This window comes from Ceratotherium simum, chromosome 39 (genome assembly GCF_057802395.1).
Source record: "Ceratotherium simum simum isolate JZ-2026a chromosome 39, ASM5780239v1, whole genome shotgun sequence".
In the NCBI taxonomy this organism is placed as follows: Eukaryota; Metazoa; Chordata; class Mammalia; order Perissodactyla; family Rhinocerotidae; genus Ceratotherium; species Ceratotherium simum.
In genome coordinates this window covers 556888-582089 of record NC_141938.1, presented here as the reverse complement: position 1 = coordinate 582089, position 25202 = coordinate 556888, and the positions used below count along the sequence as shown (strand labels likewise).

The following is a 25202-nucleotide window of genomic DNA, read 5'->3' as shown; positions in this document are numbered from 1 at the left end:
AGGGTCACTGGGGTCAGAGTTGTCACTGTTGCTGTTGGGGGCCTGAGGTCTTGTATGCTGCCTCCGTTACTGGTAGAGCTGGTGTCAGAGGTGCTGCCACTGGGGGCTGGGTCCCAGGTTCTGCTATGATTCCTAAAACCTCAGGTCAGAGGTGCACTTGCCACTGCTTGGGGAGGAGTAGGGGTTAAGCCAGAAGTGTTGTTGCTGACCTTGCAGTCTCTGGTCACTGGTGCCCACAGGTGTGCTTTTTGAGACCTGGGGTCAGGACACCCAGATTCTACTGGTGAAATCCAAATTTTGGTTGTTGTCCCCACTGCTAGAGAGACCAGCCCTGTTACCGGGGAGGGGGAGGGGCTGCCTCACCAACACTACTCTGTGTCCTGAAGCCTCAAGACGTGTGTGCTTGGGGGGACAGGGGACACAGCTTCTGGTCATTGGCACTGTCACATGCACTGGTGGCCTGCTCTAAAACCTTGGCTCAGGGCTCCCTACCCCTGCTTTGGAAATTCATGCCTAGGATGTTATCCCCACTGCTGGAAAGACCAACACAACTGCCGGGTGAAGGGGAGGTGCTGGTCCCCGGCTCTGCTCTGTGTCCTGAAGCCTCATGGTGTGTGCACCAACTGCCACTGCTGGGGAGAAGCAACAGCCAAGCCAGGAGTGCCATATTTGCTCTTGCAGCCTGTGGTCATTGGCGTGCATGTTGGTGTTAGGATCCATGTTTTGGAGCACCACTGCTGAGGGAGAAAGAGAGGGCTGCTCCCCTAGTTCTAATCCCTCCCAGAGGACCAGTCCACCCTCCTTCAGGTGTATAGATGCATGGATCACTCAGGTGTTCTGGTGTGCTGTGCAGGGAGTCCTTTTTTGACCACTGGATGTCTGACTACTTGTAACTTAGAGAGGACAGAAAAAGGGAATGACTTACTCTGCCATGATTCTGAGATCATCTGGAGTCAATGCTCTTTTATCTTAGTTCATCTAGCTAAGCTTAGTTTGTCAACTTTGTTCATTTACCATTTATATAAACCTCATGGTAACCACAAAAAAAAAATCAGAGCAGAGTCAAAAATCGTAGAGAAAAACTGAGAAAACCATCACAGAAAACCACCAAAATGAAATGGTAGACAGAAATAAAAGGAAAAAGAAAGAAGAGAAATATAGAACAGGAAAACAAAAGATAAAATGGCAGTATTAAGTCCTCATACATCAATAATCACTCAAATGTAAATGGATTGAATTCACCAAACCAAAGTCACAGAGTGGCTGAATGTATTTAAAAACAAGACTCAACAATATGCTGCCTACAGGAAACAGAACTCAGTTCTAAAGACAAACATAGGCTGAGAGAGAAGGGACAGAAGATGATACTCCAAATGGTAAGCTGAAGAAAATGAGTGTAGCCATACTTATATCAGCCAAAGCAGACTTCAAGATAAAAAAGATAAAGAGAAACACAGATGGGCATTATATAGTGATAAAAGAGACATTCCACCAAGAGGACATAACACTTATGAATATATATGCAACTAACACAGGAGCACAAAAGTACATAAAACAACTATTAACAGACATAAAGGAAGAAATTGTTAGCAACACAATAAGAGTAGGGGACCTTAAAACCCCACTTATGTCAATGGATAGATCACCCAGACACAAAGTAAACAAGGAAAGAGTGGCCTTAAATGAAATAGTCCACCAGATGCACTTAAGAGATATAGAGAACCTTCCATCTAAAAACAGCAGGATACACATTCTTTTCAAGTTCACAATGAACATTCTGAAATATACACCATATTTTAGGAAACAAAGCAAGCTCAATAAATCTAAGAAGATTGAAATCATATCAAGCATCTTTCCTGAACCACAATATTATGAAACTAGAAGCCAATTACAAGAATAAAGCCGGGAAATTCACACATATTCAGAGACTAAGCAATATGTCACTGAACAACCATTGGATCAATGAAGAAATCAAGAAATATCTAAAGACAAATGAAAACGAAAACACAACATACCAAAACTTATGGGATGTAGCAAAAGTGGTACTAAGGGAACTTTATAGCAATACAGGCTTACTTCAACAAACAAGAAAAATCTCAAATAAAAAAGCTTAGCCAATACCTAAAAGAACTGGAAAAAGAAGAACCACTGAAGCCCATAGTCAGTAGAAGGAAGAAAATAATGAAAATCAGAGCAGAAATAAATGAAATAGAGACTAAGAAAAAAAAATAGAAAGGATCAATGAAAACGAGAGCTACTTCTTTGAACAAACAAAATTGAGAAACCCTTAGCAAGACTCACTAAGAAAAAAAGAGAGAAGACTCAAATAAGTAAAACCAGAAATAAAAGGGGAGAAATTACAACGGACACCACAGCAATACAAAGGATTATAAGAGAATACTATGGAAAGCTATATACCATCAAACTAGATAACCTAGTATAAAAGGATAAATTCTTAGTATCATACAACCTCCCAAAACTGAATCAAGAAGAAATAGAGAATATGAATAGGACAATCACAAGCAAAGATATTGAAACAGTAATCAAAACCTCACAAAAAACAAAAGTCCTGGATCAGACGGCTTCTCTGGTAAATTCTATGAAAGCTTCAAAGATTTCATTTCTATCCTTCTCAAACTATTTGGAAAAATTGAAGAAGATTTGATGCTTCATATCTCATTTTACAAGGCCAACATTACCCTGATACCAAAACCAGACAAGGCCAACACAAAAAAAGAAACTTACAGGCCAATATCACTGATTAACATAGCTACAAAAATCCTCAACAAAATATTAGCAAATTGAATAAAATACATTAAAAGGATCATGCACCATGACCAAGTGCGATTTATTCCAGGGGCACAGGGATGGTTCAACATCCACAAATTGATCAATGTAACACACCACATTAACGAAATGAGGAATAAAAATCACATGATCATCTGAATAGTTGCACAGAAAGCATTTGACAAGGTCCAACATCTATTTATTATAAAAACTCTCAATAAAATGGATAGAGAAGGAAAGTACTCCAACATAATAAAGGCCATATATGAAAAACCTACAGCCAATATCATATTCAATGGAGAAAAACTGAAATTCATTCCTCTGAGAACAGGAACAAGACAAGGATGCCCACTGTCACCACTCTTATTTAACATAGTGCTAGAAGTTTTAGCCAGAGCAATTGTGGAAGGAAAATAAATAAAAGGGATACAAATTGGAAAGGACGAAGTAAAACTGCCACTATTTGCTGATGACATGATTCTATATATAGAAAACCCTACAGAATCCACCAAAAAACTATTAAAAACAATGAACAAATACAGTAAAGTTACAAGATACAAAATCAACATGCAAAACTCAGTTGCATTTCTATACACTAATAACGAACTAACAGAAGTAGAAGCCAAGAATATAATACCATTTACAATCACAACAGAAAGAATAAAATATCTAGGAATGAATTTAACCAAGGAGGTGAAAGTCCTCTACGCTGAAAAATATGAGACATTATTGAAAGAAATCAAAGAAGACATAAAGAAATGGAAAGATATTCCATGTTCATGGATTGGAAGAATAAACATAATTAACATGTCCATATTACCTAACGCAATCCAAAGATTCAGTGCAATCCCAATCAGAACCCCAAAGACATTCTTCAAGGATATAGAACAAAGAATCCTAAAATTTATATGGAACAACAAAAGACCTCAAATAGTCAAAAAATTCTTGAGAAAAAAAGAAAAAAGTTGGAGGTATTACACTCCATGAATTCAAATCATACTAAAAAGCTATAGTAATCAAAACAGCATGGTACTGGCAGAAAAACAGATACACAGATAAATGGAACAGAATTGAAAGCCGAGAAATAAAATCACACATCTATTTATGGCAAATCTTTGACAAAGGAGCCAAGAACGTACAATGGAGAAAGGAAAGTCTCTTCAATAAATAGTGTTGGGAAAACACATAAAAGAATTAAAGTAGACCATTATCTTAGACCATATACAAAAATTAACTCAAAACGGATTAAAGACTTGAATGTAAGACCTGAAACCATAAAACTCATAGAAGAAAATATAGGCAACACACGCTTCGACATCCATCTTAGCAATACCTTTTTGAATACCATGTCTACTCAGGCAAGGGAGATAAAAGAAAAAGTAAACAAATGGGACTACATCAGATTAAAAAGCTTCTGGATACAGCTTTTTAAAAAACAAAGGAAACCAACAAAACAAAAAGACAATCCACCAGCTGGGGGAAATATTTCCAAATCATATATCCAACAAGGGGTTAAATTCCAAAATATATAAAAAACTCATACAACTCAACAACAAAAAAATGAACAACTCTATCAAAAATGGGCAGAGGATATGAACAGACATTTTTCCAAAGAAGATATACAGATGGCCAACAGGCAGATGAAAAGATATTCAATGTTGCTAATTATTAGGGAAATGAAAATCAAACAATGAGATACATCACCTCATACCCATCAGAATGGCTATAATTAATAAGAGCAAAAATAACAAATGTTGGAGAGGATGTGGAGAAAAGGGAACTCTCATACACTTCTGGTGGGAATGCAAACTGGTGCAGCCACTATGGAAAACAACAGGGAAATGTCTCAAAAAATTAAAAATAGAAATACCATATGATCCAGCTATTCCACTACTGAGTATTTATACAGAAAATATGAAGTCAACAATTCAAAAAGATTTATGCACCCTAATGTTCATCACAGCATTATTCACAACAGCCAAGATGTGGAAGCAACCCAAGTGCCCATCAACAGAAGAATGGATAAAGAAGATGTGGTGTATATATACAATGGAATACTATTCAGCCATAAAAAAGACAAAATTGTGTCATTTGTGACAACATGGATGGACCTTGAGGGTAGCACGCTGAATGAAATGTCAGATGGAGAAAGACAACTACCATATGGTTTCACTCATATGTGGAAGATAAAACAACAACAACAGACAAACAAACACATGGATACAGAGAACAGATTGGTGGTTACCAAAGGGGCAGAGGGTGGTGAAGGGCAAAAGGGGTAAAGGTGGACATTTGTATGGTGGTGGGTAGAAACTAGACTTTTGGTGGTGAACACGATGCAGTCCATACAGAGTTGAAATATAATGATGTACACCTGAAATCCATATAATGTTATAAACCAATGTTACCTCAATTAAAAAGAAAGACTCTAATGATGATAAAACCCATTCACCCATTAAAAAGCACACAAGTATATTTAAATCTACATTTTCAAGAAAAGCAGTTAAGGTAGTGATATACAAATAAATGACAGACACAGGTGTGAAAAACTTTTGCCTCAGATTTTCCTTCATTATGAAATTATATAAATTTCCTTGGTTGTCAAGCATAATTTTCTTGATTTGAGTAATACAACTCATGACTACACTTTTAGTAAAACAAGATATAAATTGCTTTGGATGAGATTTGTCATTTGAGAAGAAACTCTTCTAAACAAATCTATGTTGTCCCACAAAAAGGAAATTTCAAAATAGTCCTGATCCAAGGCTGGGAAAAACTTTGGGAAAGTGGGAAAATGGACAAAAGAGAAAACCATCCGTATGTCAGACAGAGCAGAAAGATCAATGCAGTGAGTTACTTAAGTTGAAGACGAAGAAATGATAACTCCAGGACGCAGGTTCTCCTTTCACAATCTGATCAAATAATTGCAATTTCTGGCATCAAGCCTTGAGCCCTGAAATCATGGGCACTTCAGCACCAGGAAAATTGCCCCTTTTATAGCTTAGTCCCAAAGAGTCTTTTCAGAGACCTCTTGATGTCCTTATTTATCAGGCTGTAGATGAAGGGGTTCAGCATGGGTGTGGCCACAGCGTACATCACTGAGGCTGTTCCACTTGAGTGTGAGCTGTGGGTACCAGCAGAGCTGAGGTACACTCCAAGACCTGTACAATAATATAGGGAGACACCTGAGAGGTGAGATGCACAGGTGGAAAGTGCTTTATACTTCCCCTGAGCTGATGAGATTCTTCGTATTGAGGAAACTATCTTAGAGTAAGAGTAAAGGACACCAGCCAAGGAACCCCCACCCAGCAGCCCAGCTCCAAAACACATCACTGCGTAATTAACAAAGTTGTCACAACAGGCAAGTTGGACCATCTGTTTGAGTTCACAGAAAAAGTGGGGGATTTCCACTCTATAGACGGGTAGTCGCAAAATCATTAAGCTTTGTAACAAGGAATGTAGGGCGCTTATGATCCAGGACACCAGAATCAGCAGTCCACAGAGGCGGGGGTTCATGAGGACCGTGTAGTGCAGGGGGTGGCAGATGGCCACAAAGCGGTCATAGGCCATCACGGTCAGAAGACAGTCCTCCAAACCTGCAAAGAGTACAAAAAGATACATCTGGAGGACGCAGCCTGCGTGGGTTATGACTCTGCTCTGTGTCTGGATGTTCCACAGCATCTTTGGGATGGTGGTGGAGGAGAAACAGATGTCCACAAAGGACAGGTTGGAGAGGAAGAAGTACATGGGGGTGTGGAGGTGGGAGTCTGAGATGGTGGCCAGGATGATGAGCAGGTTACCACACACGGTGATCAGGTACATGGAGAGGAAAAGCCCAAATATGAGGGGCTGCAGTTCTGGTTCCTCTGAAAATCCCAGAAGAAGAAATTCTGAAAAACGTGTGTCATTCCTTAGTTCCATGTGTTGGAGGCGACTACAGGAAACAGAAAAAATAAATAGCTAATTTTCACACAAGCAAGCATTAGTAACCTAGCACAAATGCTACATATATTTCAGAATCAATAAATTAATTTCAATATTTTGTGTACGTTTTGGTCTCCATTAGGGCATCTCTGATGCTATTTCTCATTAGGAATTCCTTTTCCACTGTCCACTTGTTCCTCAATCAAAATGTATACTACTGTTTCACCGAGTATCTTTCATGCATTTGAAGGATATATTTTGAGTATAGACTATGTCTCAAGCACTTTCCAAAGAATAAGATGCTGTAAAACAGTAGTCCCTAATCTAATGATGGAGAATATAACCAAATAAAAATAATAATATAACATATCCGATGATGTCAGATACTATGATGCAAAGAAAGTACATAGAAAGGAGAAAATGGATTGGGGTGTTATTTTTCATTGGGAGTTCAGGCAAATGAGGTGACATTTCAACAGATATGTGGAAGAAGAATGAGTGGCAGACACGATGTTATCTGGGGAAGTGTTTTCCTGGTAGAAGACATGGCCAGTGCAAAAGCTCTGAGGAAGATGGTTGCTTTAGAGAATCAAGACTCAAAATGAGGGCCGGCCCCGTGGCTTAGCGGTTAAGTGTGCGCGCTCCACTGCTGGCGGCCTGGGTTCGGATCCCGGGATCGCACGACGCGCCGCTTCTCCGGCCTGTGGCCGCGTCCCACATACAGCAACTAGAAGGATGTGCAGCTATGACAGACAACTATCTACTGGGGCGTTGGGGGAAATATAAATAAAATCTTTAAAAAAAAAAAAAGACTCAAAATGAGCCAGTGTGTTGAGGAAATGAGCAAGAGGGAGAGTGAGGAGATGGTGTCAGGGAATGTTGAGGAATAGGGGGCCTCCCTGCTGCCGCTGAAACTTCAAGACATGGGGAGTCCCTTGTCCACACTGTGTAAACCTTGCACTTTATTAATCTTATTGCAAAGGCATCCCTTGAATTAAAAACGATCTCCTCCTTAGTACATTGTCTTTATTGAGAAATGGCCCCTGTATTGTAAGAGTCACCTTAGAATATATGATTCCAGGTACCCCTGCTCTGGGGACTGCTCTCAGTTCTCAAGGCGCACACACAACACAGCTCACCATGGCCTTGTTGTCTGTGTTACTCTTACGTTCTCACTCTCTCCCTCACTGTTTAGGCTATGAGTAGATACAACTCAGGTTGTCCAGATAAACGGCCTTTCCTCTAAAGAATTTAGGTATCCAGATATTCCTATTGGAACCTCCCGTGGGCAAATAAACTCTGGGCTCCATCTTGGTATGTTCATTTTCTGCACTGTATTTAAAGATACATAGACAATCTGTTCAATAAACATAGATGGAGAGAGAGGAATGAAATGAGCCTAAGGAAGAAAAAAGATCTAATTAGCTCAGGTGGTACCTGAGAGACAGTGAGGATCAGAAAGATTCATTGGTTCCTGGTGGCATTCCAACACTGATTACATCCTCTTGATGCCCAGCAAAATAATAAAGGAGAAAAATATGTTTGTCCAAAAGACAAAAGTAGTGATAAATTTATGATGTGAAACACCTTACAGATTGAATATCTTAAGTGAAAACTGACCAAGGAAAATAAACCAATAATTCACAAAAGGAAATACTGTACAAAACACAACAAAAGTTAGACATTTTTAATATGAAGCAGTAGGAGACTTGTTTTTCCTTTGCCTATTCTCTATTGCTTTGACCATTTGGTTTTTATATGGTTGGGCAGCAGATGAGGCAAACCCCTTTCTCACTTCTCTTATGTGGCATCTTTTCTTTTTCTTGTAGTTTGGGTTTTGCTCTCTTTTTTGACAAATTCAATGGCACACTGTAGTCCTGGTTATGGTCATTTTCAGACAAGCAAAGACCTCCACAGACTATGCTCAACAAAATCCTGCAGTCACCATGAAAATTCCATCTTTTTACACTGCATAACTTTCTTCCTGTGATTTATCCCTGAGCACATTATGTCACACCACAGAGTGCTATTTCATGGCACTCTGACTTCACAATATCATGCAAGATCCAAACAAGCAGGGCTTCACCAGTTTTGTTCACCTTCGTATTTTCACAAATATTAGTGAGTATATGTGCACTTACATAGGAACAAATTTAAGTAAATGTGAAGTTAAGAAATAAAAAGAATGGCAGGGAGAATGAAACTAGCTTAAAGAGAGTGGTTTCAAAGCAAGTGTATTAAAGAAATTTAGAGGAGCATCAAACTAACTAAAACAAGATGTAAAATAGCAATAATTCAATGTCAACATGGATTAATAATTCAATTGTCAAAGGCATAGATAGAAAAGAGCATAATATGTAATGTTCCTAGAAATCATGGCACATAGTAGATGCTCAGTTAGTATTTGCTGAATGAATCAGCAATGCGGTCTCAGTATATAAGTGTGTTTAATATATGGTAATGTGTATTTCAATATATTAGGGAAGATTGGATAGTTGAATAAATCTGGCAAAATGGATATTGACCTGCAGGAAAATAAAGCTGATCCTCACTCAGTGACATTACAAAAACTCAGAGAGATTACCTACTCACTGTAAGAATAACGGATACTTTTCAGGTGAACATCCAGAAAACTACATATTAAAATCTACAGGTGGGACAAACCATCTGAATTAAGGCAAGAAGCTCAGAAGTAAGATAGACATATTTAACTACATAAAACATAAAACATTTTTATGGCCAAAACATCCCCCAGAAGTCAGTTGAGACACAATAACTTTTAAAAATCATTTGACAGATTGATAACTGTAGAACATCATGCATATAATATACAGACGTATAATAATAATAGGCAAATCAACATAGTGATCAAATATATGAATCTTTGATCAAACTCAGTAATAGTTTAGAAAACACCAATAAATATCTTTCACATTTATCAGCCTGGGAAAAATCTTTGAGGTCTATCATATTGATTGGGGTTGGAACTTTTAAAAAAGTAGCAATGGGGAACTCTAATTTTTCTGGCAGAACTACAAAATGTTATAACATTGGGTAAATGATTTGAAGACACCTATAGATATTAAAAGTACAGATATTCTTTAACTCAGTGTTTCTCGATCTCAGCAATATTGACATTCTGGGCCAGATCATTCTCCGTGGTGGGGTCTGTCTTGTGCATTGTGAAATGTTTAGACCACTCTTGGCCTCCACACACCCCTCTGCAGTGTGATAGCCAGTGATGTTTCTAAACATTGCTCACTGTCCCCTGGAGGACAAAATCGCTCTTGTTTAGAAACACAATTTAAACTTAATTCCAAAATATTTTTGTAGCATTGATGTAATAGTAATGCAGGATAAAGAATATGAAAGACCTTCAAAAGTATGAACATCACAGTCACACCATGAAATGTTATGCAGCCAGTGAAATAATAAATCATCATTACACTGGTTGATCGGAAGCAAGTCTGCAAGGTATTATTGAGTAAGAAGGATAAGGGGAGAGGAAATGAGGAATTTAAAAAGACTGCACTAAAACATAGAGATCATTTATGATATGCATAGGATTATATTCATGCATTTGTATAAAAGTATAAGAATATGTAGGTGTGCATAATGTAGAAACAGAAGTTTTATTTGAAAGTAATACCATATGGAAACAATGTCAATGAGAATGAATGAGGTGAAGTATAGTTGTTGCAAAACAACTGTATGTAAGAGAAGTGAATGAAAATCTACAAATAACATATAAAGACATAAAATACAATAATTCTGTAATATTAACATAGGTCACTAGTTCAGGATTAAATTGTGAAAAACTTGGAAATAAAATATTAAAAAGGGTATTCAGATGTGGGGGGAAGCAGTAGCTAAGTTATAATTTTATCTTATATAAAGATATATGAATTACAATAGGTTTATGGAAGATATAGGTTATCATTAGTCATACGGTAAAACAAACTCTTTATAATGATAAATGCCTTTCAAATGCCTAAGTTGATGTGAGTTTTAGAACTAAATCTAATCCCAAACATCTAGAGAAAAATAATGAATTACAGAGAAATGAAAAACAGTCAGAAATATGTATAAAGAGTGATTTATTTATTGTTTGCACCCTTTAAGCCCTTCACCCATTTCACCCACCCAAACTTCTAGTTATAAAATAAATATCTCCTTGGGATGTAGTGTACATCATGTTGACTAGAGTTAATAGTACAGTATTGCATATTTAAAGTTGCTAGGAGAGTAGATCTTAAAAGTTCTCATCACAAGATAAAACAATTTTATAACTATGTATGGTGGCAGAATTTAAGTAGACCTTTTGTGGTGATCACTTTGCAATATATACAAATAATGAATCATTATATTTTACAAGTAAAACTAATATATATTATACCTCAACAAAAAGTTCCAAAAAATATGCATGCAAAACAAATAAAACTGACTCCTCAAAAAAGTGATTTATTTTCCATAAGGATGCAGTACTCTGACATTTTTGTTTAAAACAAAGATTCATGAATGAAGTAAAATGAGAGTTCAATTATTTCAGTAAAAAATAAAAGAGCAGTGAGAACACAGTATGAGTGACTGATAGATTTGATCTCACAAAATTTATAAACTCTTGTACATTTTCCACAATTACATCTATACTTACATAAAAGAACTAAATGGCACCAACTAGTTGGTGACAAAAACAACTCTTTGCCTTAAATACTGCAATCAAAATGAAGAATAAAAACACTCTGACCCCACTTTACAAGAGCAAAGGATGCAAAGAGACAATTTGCAACAGAGAAAGTAAATGGCTAACTGATCCACAGAAATATACAGCCTCACAAGTAATGAAATAATTGTAAAGGAATCCTCATTAGCATACTCTGTTTACCAATTATTTTTTTTCATGTATATACCCAGAGTGAGAGAAGACACTGGGAAATGTATGTCTCACCTACTGCTGCTGCAGAAATGTATCTGCAAGTATTCCTGGGTCTGGATCTTTCTCATCAATATGGAAACAGTCAAATATGAGTCATATTAAAAATTAAATAAATGCCCTCATTTCACTGTATATCTGCCTACAGCTAATACTCTACTTCTCTACTCCCCTTAATTAAAAAGACCCTTGGACTTATGTTCCACTATCATTTAAGTGTTGAAAATGACACTTGCTTTGCTGGGTTCAATGTTCACTTCTCTTTTCAGCATCATAAATAAACACAGTAATTTAGTAATCAAGCAAGCAAACCAACACAGAGATCTCTGGGCTCAGAACGAGGCTGCATTGGCTCTCAGGTGACCTCAGGTGCACATTCTTGGCTTAGATGCCCTCTGACCTTTCCTGCAATACATACTGGGCTCTCAGACTCACCTGGCATCTCTGGGAGGAAGGTCTCTGTATGGAAGTCTAAATTTCTCCTTGGATGTTTGATGAAGGAGACTGAAGTTGTGTCCCCTGACAAGACAGCAGGAAGGAATCAAGCTTTCTGTGCCCCAGCCATATTGAGGACACCAAAATTAACAACCACGTCCAGTCCAGCCTGAGGTCGCACACCCTGAGGGGCTGCAGCAGAGGATATTTACAGCTCCCTATGCCTGCTCATTAGCACGTTTTCCTCTTGTTACTCCAACCTCTAAGTACACGATTTCCCTGCGGGGCACTGGTCTGGACAGAATGGAATACTTTCATGCTGAATCTCTGATCCTAGGAGACTACATTATAAGCCAGGCTAATTCAGTTTTTGTCACTCATTCTCCATGAACTCCCCCTGCTTCCAGAGATCTAAACCTCCCAGCACCTCGTCACAACTCTGAGATTTAGTTTTCTCAAAAGTATAATACTGAGGAATTGGTGTTGACTAGCCCTTTGGATCTTCAAAGCATTTACTTGTGGTGGGGACACAACCCCAATATCTCTAGAAAATAATGATTCTCCTCTTAAGAGGGGAGGATAACTTTACTCCTTTAATATAAAAACTTGTTGAACATCTTTATATTTCAACTTCTGTATAGACTGCATTGTGTTTACCACCAAAAGACTGGTTTTCTTCAATCACCATATGCATCTGCCCCTGTACACATTCTGCCTTCCCCTCATCTTCTTCCCCTGTGTTAACCCATGTGACCTCAATAAAACAAATAAAAATGAATAAATACATAAATATTGTATTCCTGAGGCCAAAAAATCCTAGGGTAAAAAATCCTTGCCTTCATGACAATTTTATCAAAACAATCAGGAATTTCATAGTTATATCACAAATTCATATATGACATTTTGTCCCTCAGTATAAAGTGATTATTAAATATAATAATAAATTTAGATTTTATGCACCATAATGTAGCTTATCACACTAAAATTATGGTCTAATTTAATTTTTTTAAAATTTCAATTTATGAGGTAGTAATTTTATGAACTCCATTCTCCCTTGTAGAAATAGGCCTCAGAGAGATTTAATATTCTGCTCAAAGGTATAAACCATAAGGGATGGAGCCTTGATTGAAATTCTGTCAGGATGCTTCCAGTTCTCCAAGTCCAGAGCAGTGGTTCTCAACCAGGGGTGATCTTTCCCCTGGGTATGTTTGGCAGTGTCTGAAGGATGCTGCTCATCTCCTGTAATCCATAGGACAGTACACAGTACAAATAATTATCCAGCCCCAAGTGTCAACAACAAGATGGTGAGAAAACCTACTTTATACCAGCAGTTCTCTAACTGAATAGTGTATACAAATCACCAAGGTTTGTAGTTCAAATGCAAATTATGATTCATCAGGTCTGCGGTGCGCTCAGGGACTCTGCATTCTTGACAAGCTCCCAGGTGGTACTGATGTTGCAGGTCCTGGAGTGTGGGCCCCACTTTAACAACAAGGCTGTGGTGTTGTATTAGAGTCACGTGTAGGTAGTTTAGGTCTTCTCCACCAGGAATCTTTTTTGCATGAATTTTTGAAAGAAAAGGTTTTTGTTCACTACAGAGATTGTGAGAAATTCTGTGTTCATTTTTTAAAATATAAGGATTCTAGAATGACATAAAATAATATACATCTTAAAAAGACTTTGTATTTGGAAGAACCAGGGCCTCCAAAAGATGTCCACATCCTAATTCGAAGAATTTTGGATGTGATAGCTTAGTAAGCAAGGAAAATTAAGGTGGCAGATGGAATAAAGTTACTAATCATTTACATTAAAATAAGAGACTAGAATGGATTATCCAGGTTGAACTAGTGTAATCACAGCGGTCCTCTAAATGGGGAAGGAGAATTGGAATCAGAGAGATATTTGAAGATGCTATGTTGCCGACTTTGATGATGGAAGATGGGCCACAAGCCGAGGAATGCAGGTGGCCCCTCGAAACTGGAATAGGAAAGAAAATGCATGCTCCCTTGGAGTTTCCAAGAGGAACCCAGCCCTACAAACATCTTGATTTTATGCAATGAGACCCATTTCAAGCTTCTGATCTCTAGAATCTTTCCTTTTTTTCTGTCGCGGTAACATTGGTTTATAACATTATATAAATTTCAGGTGTACATCATTCTACTTCTATTTCTGTGTAGATTACATCATGTTCACTACCCAAAGATTAATTACAATCTGTCACCACACACATGTGCCTAATCACTCCTTTCGCCTTCCTCCCTCCCCCTTTCCCCTCTGGTAACCACTAATCCAATCTCTCTCTCTATGTGTTTGTTGTTTTTATCTTCTACCGATGACTGAGATCATATGGTATTTGACCTTCTCCCTCTGACTTATTTCGCTTAGCATAATACCCTCAATGTCCATCCATGTTGTCACAAATGGCCAGATTTCGTTGTTTCTTATGGCTGAGTAGTATCCCATTGTGTATATATACCACATGTTCTTTATCTATTCTTCCCTTGATGGGCACTTAGGTTGTTTCCAAATCTTGGCTATTGTGAATAATGCTGCAATGAACACAAGGGTGCATGTGTCTTTACGCATTCGTGTTTTCATGTTCTTTGGATAAACACCCACCAGTGGAGGAGCTGGATCATATGGTTGTTCTATCCTTAATTTTTTGAGGAACCTCCATACTGTTTTCCATAGTGACTGCACCAGTTTGCACTCCCCCAGCAGTGTATGAGAGTTCCTTTCTCTCCACATCCTCTCCAACACTTGTTATTTCCTGTCTTGTTAATTATAGCCATTCTGACGGGCGTGAAGTGATATCTCATTGTAGTTTTGATTTGCATTTCCCTGATAGTTAATGATGTTGAACATCTTTTCATGTGTCTGCTGGCCATCTGTATATCTTCTTTGGATAAATGTCCGTTCAGGTCTTTTCCCATTTTTTAATTGGGTTGTTAGTTTTTTTGTTGTTTAGATGTATGAGTTTTTTATATATTTTGGATATGAACCCCTTATCAGATATAGAGTTTTCAAATATCTTCTCCCAATTGTTAGCTTGTCTTTTCATTATGTTGATAGTTTCCTTTGCTGTGCAGAAGCTTTTCAGTTTGATGTAGTCCCATTTGTTAAGATAGACATTTGTTTGTTTTAAGCCACTAGTGTGAGGATTTGTTACAGCAGCAATAGGGATCTAATATAGACAATTAGGCAATACAACTTTCTTTGAGGGCACTGAGTTCAAACCTATCCATTCATTCATTTAGCTTCCCTACTGTAAAGACATTTTACATTAAAATAAAATCTTAAACAGAAAAAACAAAGACAATTTGGAAATATATGACCACATCTGCTTGTAGAGAGAAATTTTTATTGTAGAAATGTAATGTGCTTCTGAATTTGAGGCTCTTGAAGCATTAAGACAGGAAAAGTTATTTATTATCAAGTTAAGGTCACTTATTCTAATTTAAATCTTTATCAAAAATTCTACATTCTTTCAATTTTCACTTATATCAAATATTCCTTCTTTTCTATTTCTATCCTTTCTAACTTTCTCTGAGGTTTTCTTTCAACATAAAGTAACAAATTTTAAGTGAGTCTGTTCGTGTACATATATATGTGTGGGTGTGTTTATTTGAAAGAAAATATATACAAGACTTAATGAGCTATTTCTACCATTCCATTTATTCTTCACAACACTAGTCTGAATTTATGTTTGCACCCCCTGTGACCTTCACAAATAAGGAAAGCAAAGCTTGGGGAGACTAAATCTTTAAGAAGCACATACAAAGTAGTTAAAATGTATTGTGCACCTTATTGAACTTTATACGATTGGAACCAAGAACTGTACTCATTTTTGTATTGTTATTTTAATTCATCAAATTGTGGAATTTAAATATGTGCAATTTATTATGTAGTTTATTACTCTCCAATAAATCTGTTAGTGTTAAAAAATTAGAAGACATGTAGCTGAGTCACACCCAATAGAGGTGTGAGGTATGTCTTATAACTGTAGAGAAAGCAAAGAGTCATATATGAATATAGGAAAATTGGGATTAAATTAAGTCAATTCACTTTTGATAAACTCCTTTTTTTCCATAAACTAGAAGATAAACCTACATGTATAAATGGAGTAACTTATGTAATGGTTGAAGACAGAAGTGCACTAAAGCTGCACACAACAATATAGATGAGCTTAAGAAACACACACCTGAATACAGACTTATGAGGAGCCCAGCAGAAATCAGAAGAGCTACTCACAATGCAATGCCATTCAATAATGAAGGCATTACAGTTAATCACTTTCTTTTAGTATGGTTTCTTATGCAGCAATAGCTAACTGATACAATAATAAAAGTGAACAATACTGAGGGCAATTATAATAATCTTCTTCTTGTAATTTTAGGCAATTTTTTGTGATACTTGAAATTAACATTTATGATAACTCTGTTATTGAAGCTTATTTCAGGAAAGTGTATTAAAATTTGACTGCAGTGAGGTTCTCTTCCAGGTAACCAGGAGAGGTTGGAAAGACATGCATGTTTGAACAAAAGTTGTGTCCCTGAATCACATGATGGGACAGGTATTCAACCTCACCTGTGAGTCATTCTTTGATCCTGCAGATATAAAATCCTATTTTGTTATTGTTTATTCGCTGTCCTTTAGTAGTTATGGCCTAATTTAGAAAAGAGAAGCTATTTTGTTTAAAGCAATGGAAGAAGTCATATTTCTAGGAAGCACTGGCAGTTTTCAAGATAAAACACAAAGATAATTTAATTGAAAAACCAAACGTGCAAACCAATCCTTCACCCCAATGAAAAAGCCTCCTCACTTATGGATATCAACCTTTCATATTTCGATAAGTATATGTGGAGCACGAAGAAATATTTTACTTAGAAATACAAAGTATAATTTAAAATTTTGCTTCATTATATGTAACTCCTTCCCAGTCACAAGGCCCAGGTTATGTCAATATGTTCATTCAGATTTGTGTTTCCATGTAGACTCCAATGGGAGACCTGTATTTGGTAATCATTTTGCCGCACACTGTGGTGGGCAATACAGACACAGCAAATAAGACAACAAGACCCTTGGCTGTTGTGACTGATGCTGCAATGAACACAGGGGTACATATATCTTTTCAAATTACTGTTTCCATGTTCTTTGGATAAATACCCAAAAGTGGAATAGCTGGATTATATGATAGTTCTATTCTTAATATGTTTACAAATCTCCATATTATATTCCATAGTGGCTGCACCAATTTACATACCCTCCAGCAGTGTATGAAGGTTCCCTTTTCTCCATTTCTTCTCCAATACTCGTTATTTCATGTCTTTTAAGTAATAGCCATTCTGAAGTGCGTGAGGTGATATATCGTTGTGGTTTTGATTTTCATTTCCCTAATAATTAATGATGTTGAACATCTTTTCTTTGCCTGTTGGCCATCTGTATATCATCTTTGGAAAAATTTCTGTTTAGATCCTCTGTTCATTTTTTAATTAGTCTGTTTGTTGTTTTGTTGTTGAGTTGTATGAGTTCTTATATATTTTGTATATTACCCCTTATCAAATGTATGATTTGAAAATAACTTCTCCCAATCAGTACATTGTATTTTCATTTTGTTGATGGTTTCCTTTGCTGTTCAAAAGCTTTTTAGTTTGAAATCATCCCTTTTGTTTATTTTTGCTTTGCTTCCCATGCCTGAGGAGAAATATGCAAACAGATACTGTTAAGACTGATGTCAAAGAGTGTACTACCTATTTTCTTCTAGGAGTTTTATGGTTTTGGGTCTTACACTCAAGTGTTTAACCCATTTTGAGTTAATTTTTGTGTATGGTGTAAGATAGTGGTCTAGTTTCATTGTTTCACACATGGCTGTCCAGTTTTCCTAACAACCTAAGTGCCCATTGATGGATGAATAGATAAAGAAGATATGATATATATATACAATGGAATAGTATGCAACCATTAAAAATACAAAGTCTTGCCATTTGCAACCAAATGGATGGAACTTGAGAGTATTTTGCTAAGCAAAATTGACCAGATGGGCAATGACAAATACTGTATGATTTCACTCATACGTGGAAGATAAAACAAAAACAATGACAAACAAACACATCGATACAGAGAACAAATTGTTGGTTAGCTTAGGAAAAGGTGAGGTATGGAGAGGGTGAAAGGGGTAAAGGGGGACGTTTGTACAGTAATGGATGCAAACTAGAATTTTGGTGGCAAACAGAGTAGAGTCTATAAAGAAGTAAAAAACAATGACGTACACTTGAAATCTATATAAAGTTATAAACTAAAGTTGCCTCAATAAAAAAAAGCAAACAAGGGGCCGGCCCTGTGTCCTAGTGGTTAAATTTGGCATGCGCCGCTTTAGCAGCCGGGGTCACAGACCCGATGCCAGGTGCGGACTTACACCACTCATCAGCCAGGCTGTGGCTGCAACCCACATACAAAATAGAAGAAGACGAGCACAAATGTTAGCTCAGGGCTAAACTTCCTCAAGCAAAAAAAAAAAAAAGTAAGGGGCCAGCTTCGTGGCATAGTGGTTAAGTTCATGTGCTCCGCTTTGGTGGCCTGGGTTTCACAGGTTCAGATCCCAAGTGTAGACCTATACACTGCTTATCAAACCATGCTGTGGTGGCATCCCATATAAAGTAGAGGAAGATAGGCACAGATGTTAGTCCGGGGCCAGTCTTCCTCAGCAAAATGAGGAGGATTGGCATCGAATGTTAGCTCAGGGCTGATCTTCCTCACCAAAAAAACAAAACAAAAATAAAAATAAGATTGGCAACATATGTTAGCTCAGGACGAATCTTCCTCAGAAAAAAAGAAGAAAACAAGACCCTAATGAAGAATAAAATCCAATGACCCATTAAAAAGCACAAAAGTATGTTTAAATCTACATTTTCAAGTAGAGCAGTTAAGATAGTGATATACAAAGGAATGATAGACACAAAAGTAAAAACCTGTGGCCTCAGATTTTCTTTCACCATAAAATTGTATAAAGTGCTTTGGGTGTCAAGTATTTTCTTATAAGTAATACAATTCATGACTACACTTTCAGTGAAACAAGAGATAAATTACTTGAAATGAGATATATCATTTAAGAAAAAATTATTGTAAAGAAATCTAGTTGCGCTACAGAAAAAAGGAATTTCTAAATATCTCTAATCCAAGGCTGAAAAAAGCTTTGGGAAAGTAGAAAAATGGACAAAAGAGAAAACTATCTATGTGTCAGAAACAGCAGAAAGATTAATAAAGTGAGTTACTTAAATTGTACAGAGAAGTCGAAGTCAAGAAATAATCATACCAGAACACAGGTTCTACTTCCACAATCCGATCAAAAAATTGAAATTTCTGTCTTCAAGCTTTTGAGCTCTGAAATCATGGGTACTTCTTCAGCCAGGATAATGGGTCCTTTTAAATCTTGCATCTCAATGAATCTTTTAAGAGTCCTCTTTATGTCTTGATTCCTCAGAGTGTAGATGAAGGGGTTCAGCATGGGTGTGACCATGGTGTACAGCACTGAAGCTGTTGCATTTGGGTGTGAACTGTGGGTAGCAGAGCTGAGGTGCACTCCTAGGGCTGTACAACAAAATAAGGAGATGACTGAGAGGTGAGATGAACAAGGGGAAAATGCTTTATACATCCCACACGCTGATCGGATTCCACATGTGGAGGAAATTATCTTAGAGCATGAGGAAAATATAACAGCCAGGGAACCAATACCGAGGAGGACAACTCCAAAACACATCACCATGTCATTAAGAAAGTTGTCACAACAGGAAAGCTGGACTACCTGTGTAAGTTCACAGAAAAAGTGGGGGATTTCCACTCTATAGAAAGGTAGTTGCAAAACCATTAAGCTTTGTAACAAGGAATGCAGTACATTCATGAACCAGGACACTGGAACCAGCAGTCTGCAGAGCTGGGGGTTCATGAGGACTGTGTAGTACAGGGGGTGGCAGATGGCCATGAAGTGGCCATGGGCCATCATGGTCAGAAGAGAGTCCTCCAATCCTGCAAAGAGTATATAATAATCCATTCAGGTGACACAGCATGCATAGGTGATAATTCTGCTCTGTGTCTGGATGTTCCAGAGCATCTTTGGGATGGGGGTAGAGGAGAAACAGATGTGTACAAAGGGCAGGTTGGAGAGGAAGAAATATATGGGTATGTGGGGGTGGGAGTCTGAGATGGTGGCCAGGATGATGAGCAGGTTCCCAAACACAGTGATCAGGTACATGGAGAGGAAAAGCCCAAATATGAGGGCTTTTCTGACTCCTCTGAAAATCCGAGAAGAAGAAATTTTGAAATTTGTGTATTGTTCCCTGATTCCATGTCCTGAAGGTGACTGCCGGGAAAAAGGGAAAAAACATGACTGATTTTCACACAAATGGGCATAACTCACACGGCTGGAATGCTACAATTTTTTTGTGCTCAAGAACTTAATTTTAATATTTTGGGTATGGATGAGTTTTCATTGAAGGGATACTGCATTTCATCTCTGATTAGGAATTTTTGTCCCATTCTCTATTTTTCCCAAGAGTTCATGTATTCTACAATTTTAATGAGAAATTGTTTCATGCATTTGAGGAATATATATTGAGTGCCAACTAAGTTCCAAGCACAAATAGGCAATAAGTGTAGGGTGCTGACAAACAAAAGCCCCTATAACACAATGATGGTGCAAGAAAATACTCAAATAAAATATTATATAACATGTCAGATGATGACAGATGGGAGGAAGATACTGAAAGCCGTTGCAAAGAAGAGAATGGTAGCAGGTGTTATTTTGTACTGAGTGTTCAGGCAAGGCTGGAAAACAAGGTGATGTTTGAACAGAGACCTCAAGAAAGAGAGAGATGGAGCCAGGAGGATACCAGGAAAGTGTGTGCCTGGCAGAGGGAATGGCCACTGCAATGTCCCTGAGGAAGATGCTTGTTTCAGATGTTCAAGTTCAGAAAAAGGAAGTTATGGGTAGAGGAACAAGCCAGAGGAACGGTGATGAGATGGTGTCAGGGGTTGCTGAGGAACAAGGTGGCCTCCCCACTACAGCTGAAACTTCAAGACATAGAGATCCCCTGGTCACACATTCTTCCTTGTGCTTTGTTAATGTTGGCAAAGCACCCAGTGATTTGAAACAGATCCCCTGTGTAGCACCATCTGTTGATTGAGTTCTGGCCTCTGTATTATGTGACCTTAATATTTGAGTCCAGGCACCCCTGCTTTGAGAACTGCTCTCACTCCACAATGCTCACACACACACACACACACACACACACACGCACACATCGCGGCATCCTGGGCTGAGTTACTACCATGTCTTTCTCACCCAGAACCACTCTGATTAGGCTGTGGTTGGATACAACCCAAGCTGGTAACATCAGATTATCTTTCCCCTAAATAATGTAGAAATGGTACCCCAAATTCCAGTTTGTAAGCCTCCTATGTGCTATAAAACATATCCATTTTGATATGGCCACTTTTTGTCCTGTATTTAAAGAAAGTTTAAAAGGTGTGTTTAATAAATGAAAGACAGAGAGAGAGAAAGAAATGAAATGAAATGGGCATTGGGGGAAAAAGATCTAATAAGCTCCTTGAGTGACTATGATTAAGAAAACTCCCTTGGTTTGGCAACATTCCAATTCTTATTCTATCTCCTTGATGGTCAGGAAATGTAATAAAAAAAGAAAAATACCTTTATTCCAATGACAGAAATAGTGATATATTTATGGAATAAATCACCTTACAGATCAAATACTCCAAAGGAAAAACTGAGCAAAGGAAAAAAAATCAACAATTCACAAAAGGAAATATATAGGGCCGGCCCCGTGGCTTAGCGGTTAAGTGCGTGTGCTCCGCTACTGGCAGTCCGAGTTCGGATCCCGGGTTTTCAATGACGCATCATTTCTCCGGCCATGTTGAGGCCGCATCCCAGATACAGTAACTAGAAGGATGTGCAACTATGACATACAACTATCTACTGGGGCTTTAGGGAAAAAAAGGAGGAGGTTTGGCAATAGATGTTAGCTCAGAGCCGGTCTTCCTCAGCAAAAAAGAGGAGGATTAGCATAGATGTTAGCTCAGGGCTGATCTTCCTCACACACACAAAAAAGGAAATATATAAAACATAAAAGTTGGTATGTTTTATATGAAGCAGTAGAAGACTTGTTTTTCTTGAGCCTTTTCCATCCTTTTTTGGCAACTGTTTTTTTCGTTTCTCTATGGTCTTATAGAGATCAATGCTTTTCTCAGTTTTCTTACGTAGAATCTTTTTTTTTTGTTATTCCTGAGCTTTAGATTTTGTCTTTTTAATTAAAACAATGGGCACACTCTATCTGGTTCTGGTCTTTGTTCAACATGCAAAGGCCTCTCCAGTCCATACTCTATTAATTCTGCACACACCATGGCAATGCATCCTCTTGCCCTGGATAACTTTCTTCATATGATTTATGCCTGAAGACATTATATCATAATCATATTTATTTCATGGTACTCTATCTTTGCCTTTATAATGCAAGATCCTAATCATCAGAGGCTTCACTTTCTTTGTTCATTTTTGTCTGACAAAGGTATATGAACATATGTGTACTTATACAGAAAAAAATAATTAAACATTGTTTATAGTTTTAAAGTTATAAAATAAAAAGAATGGCTGGGAGAATGAAATCAGTTTAAATAGAGTGGTTTCAAAACAACTGTATTAAACAAAATTAAGTGGAGCATCAAAAACTAACTTAACAAGATTAAAATAAGAATAATTTAATGATTTCACATGGATTACTAATTACATTAGCAAAGAAGTAAACATAAAAGAATATAATATATAATGTTCCAAGAAATTATGACACATAGCAGATGCTCAGTTACTATTTGTTGAATGAATCAAGAATTAGTCTTAGTATATAAGTATATTTAATATATGGTAAGAGTGTATTTTAACTTGTTTGGAAATATTGAATTATTAAATAAAAGCTGGCAAAAGTGCATATCTACCTGTAAGTAAATGAAGTTGTTCCACTCCCTCAGTCATATTATGGAAAAATCAGAGGGATTACCTACTCACTGTAAGAGAAACCAATTCTTTTTAGGTGAACTTCTAGAAAGCTACATAGTAAAATCAATGGTGGGCCAAGTCATCCTGATTAAGGTAAGAAACTCAGAAGTAAGAAGATAGATATTGAGGCGGAGTCAAGATGGCGGCATAAGCAGACTCGGAACTCACCTCCTCCCATGGACACAGCCAATTTACAACTACTCGTGGAAAAATTACCCCTGAGACAGAACTGAAAACTGGATAAGAGGAACTCCTGCAACAACGGACAATCCTAACTGAGGTGGAAGAGGCAGAGACTCCCTTCTGGAGAGGACAAACGCCACCTTCACAAGCCGCCAGCTTCACGGCCGCTGGGAGCAGCCCACAGGTATGCAGCCCTCCCTAGAGGCACGGGGCCCTGAGCCGGGGAGCGCCCCCACTGTGGGCATTTTGTGGACCCAGCACAATCGAGACCAGCGGCATAATATCTGACTTTGCCTGCTACTAAAGCATGGGGGAGTACCCCCAGAAAACCCGGTTCACAAAGAAACTAAAACTGGCTCTTAAAGGGCCTGCGCACAAACTCACCCGTTTCAGAAAGCATCCTAAAATCACCAGAAAGAAAGGTGCACAGTGCTTTGGTGATAAGAGACTCACCTAATAGGCCCTGAGTGCATCTCGGTGAGGGGTGAGACCTCTCCGGGGACTGGGACATTGGCTGCGGCCATTGTTGTGGCCTGGTGTGGGCATGCTGACACAGACGCCATTGGAGTTCTCCCTGAGGCCTGCTAGCCCAGGGTCTGCCCCACCCGCTAGAGCACTGATTTAATCTAGCTCAGCCAGGGCAGGCATCCCACCCTAGAGACTGGCCCCACCCAACAACAAGCCCTCAGGCAACCTGTGGGCCTGCATAGATTGGTGACTGGGTTCTCTGCAGCCTGGCAACTGAGTCGATTTGAGTGGGGCAGGGTGTGCACAAGGAGCGGGTGGAGAGTATGGGGCAGTGGCGGAGTGTGTGGGGCTCCCGCCGTGGAGAGACTGGGTCCGCTTGGGGAGGTTGGGGCGCTCACACAGGGCAGGACTGTGTGTGTGGACCTGTGGGCGGCAGGGCTTGTCAGCTGAGGAAGACTTGTGCTTCTCAAAGACCCACATAGGTGGTTTGCCCCACCTTCCAAAGCCTGAAACAATTGGGTGCTCCTGTGCCTGAGGCCAGCCCCACCCAGCTGCAATCCTCAGAGAGCTGACAAGAGACCTAATAGACTAGAGGCTTACAGCAATTCTAAGGCCCTGAGCCTAACAACCTGCCACAGTGGGGGCCTACTCACTTAAAAGAAATACTGCAACACAAATGTAGTATTAGAACTTGCAGCCAACTGTGCTGGGGCTCCCTACACCTGATAAAGAGAATGAAGGGCCCACAACAACTACAAGCAGCTGAGCATTACAACAGCTGACCAGGAGCATAACTCGGCCTCCCTGGGCGCCTACAGAGAGAGCAAACAGGCCATAAAAGAAGGACACACGTAGCCCACATAGGGGTCAACCCTGGAACATTGAGAACTGAGGGAAGCACACTGGAAGCCTCCTAAGGAATCGCTTACATAAGGTCACCTATCCAAGAGCAGGAGATGTAACTGACCTACCTAATACATAGACACAAGCACAGGGAAAGAGGCAAAATGAGGAGGCAAAAGAATACATTCCAAGTAAGGGAACAGGACAAAACCCCAGAAAAGGAACTAAGTGAAACAGAAATGAGCAACCTACCCGACAGAGAGTTCAAACTAAGAGTGTTAAGGATGCTCACTGATCTGGGGAGAAGAATAGATGAACTCAGTGAGAATGTCAACAAAGAAATGGAAGATATAAAAAATAACCAATCAGAAATGAAGAATACAATACTGGAAATGAAAAATTCATTAGAGGGACTCAAAAGCAGAGTAGAGGATACAGAAGAACGGATCAGTGAGCTGGACGAAAGACTAGAAGAAATTACCCAAGTTGAACAGGTAAAAGAGAAAAGAATTAAAAAGACTGAGGACAGTCTAAGGGACATCTGGGACAACATCAAGCACACTTACA

General features: G+C 38.4%; 1 protein-coding gene and 1 pseudogene across 2 annotated transcripts; both read right to left on the bottom strand.

Annotated features, from left to right (window-relative positions):
- Window positions 1-5769: 5769 nt before the first annotated feature.
- On the bottom strand, window positions 5770-6708 carry LOC101397392 (olfactory receptor 7A17-like). The gene has a single exon (XM_014797634.2). It carries the CDS (start codon window positions 6706-6708, stop codon window positions 5782-5784), a length of 927 nt encoding a protein of 308 aa, XP_014653120.2. The 3' UTR covers window positions 5770-5781.
- Window positions 6709-12993: 6285 nt separating this feature from the next.
- LOC101399710 (olfactory receptor 7A10-like) lies at window positions 12994-20422 on the bottom strand (annotated as a pseudogene). The gene is made up of 2 exons (XR_015550171.1): window positions 19392-20422; window positions 12994-13631 (listed from the first exon to the last, which is right to left on the bottom strand). The product of XR_015550171.1 is annotated as an olfactory receptor 7A10-like (transcript).
- Between the last annotated feature and the right edge of the window lie 4780 nt (window positions 20423-25202).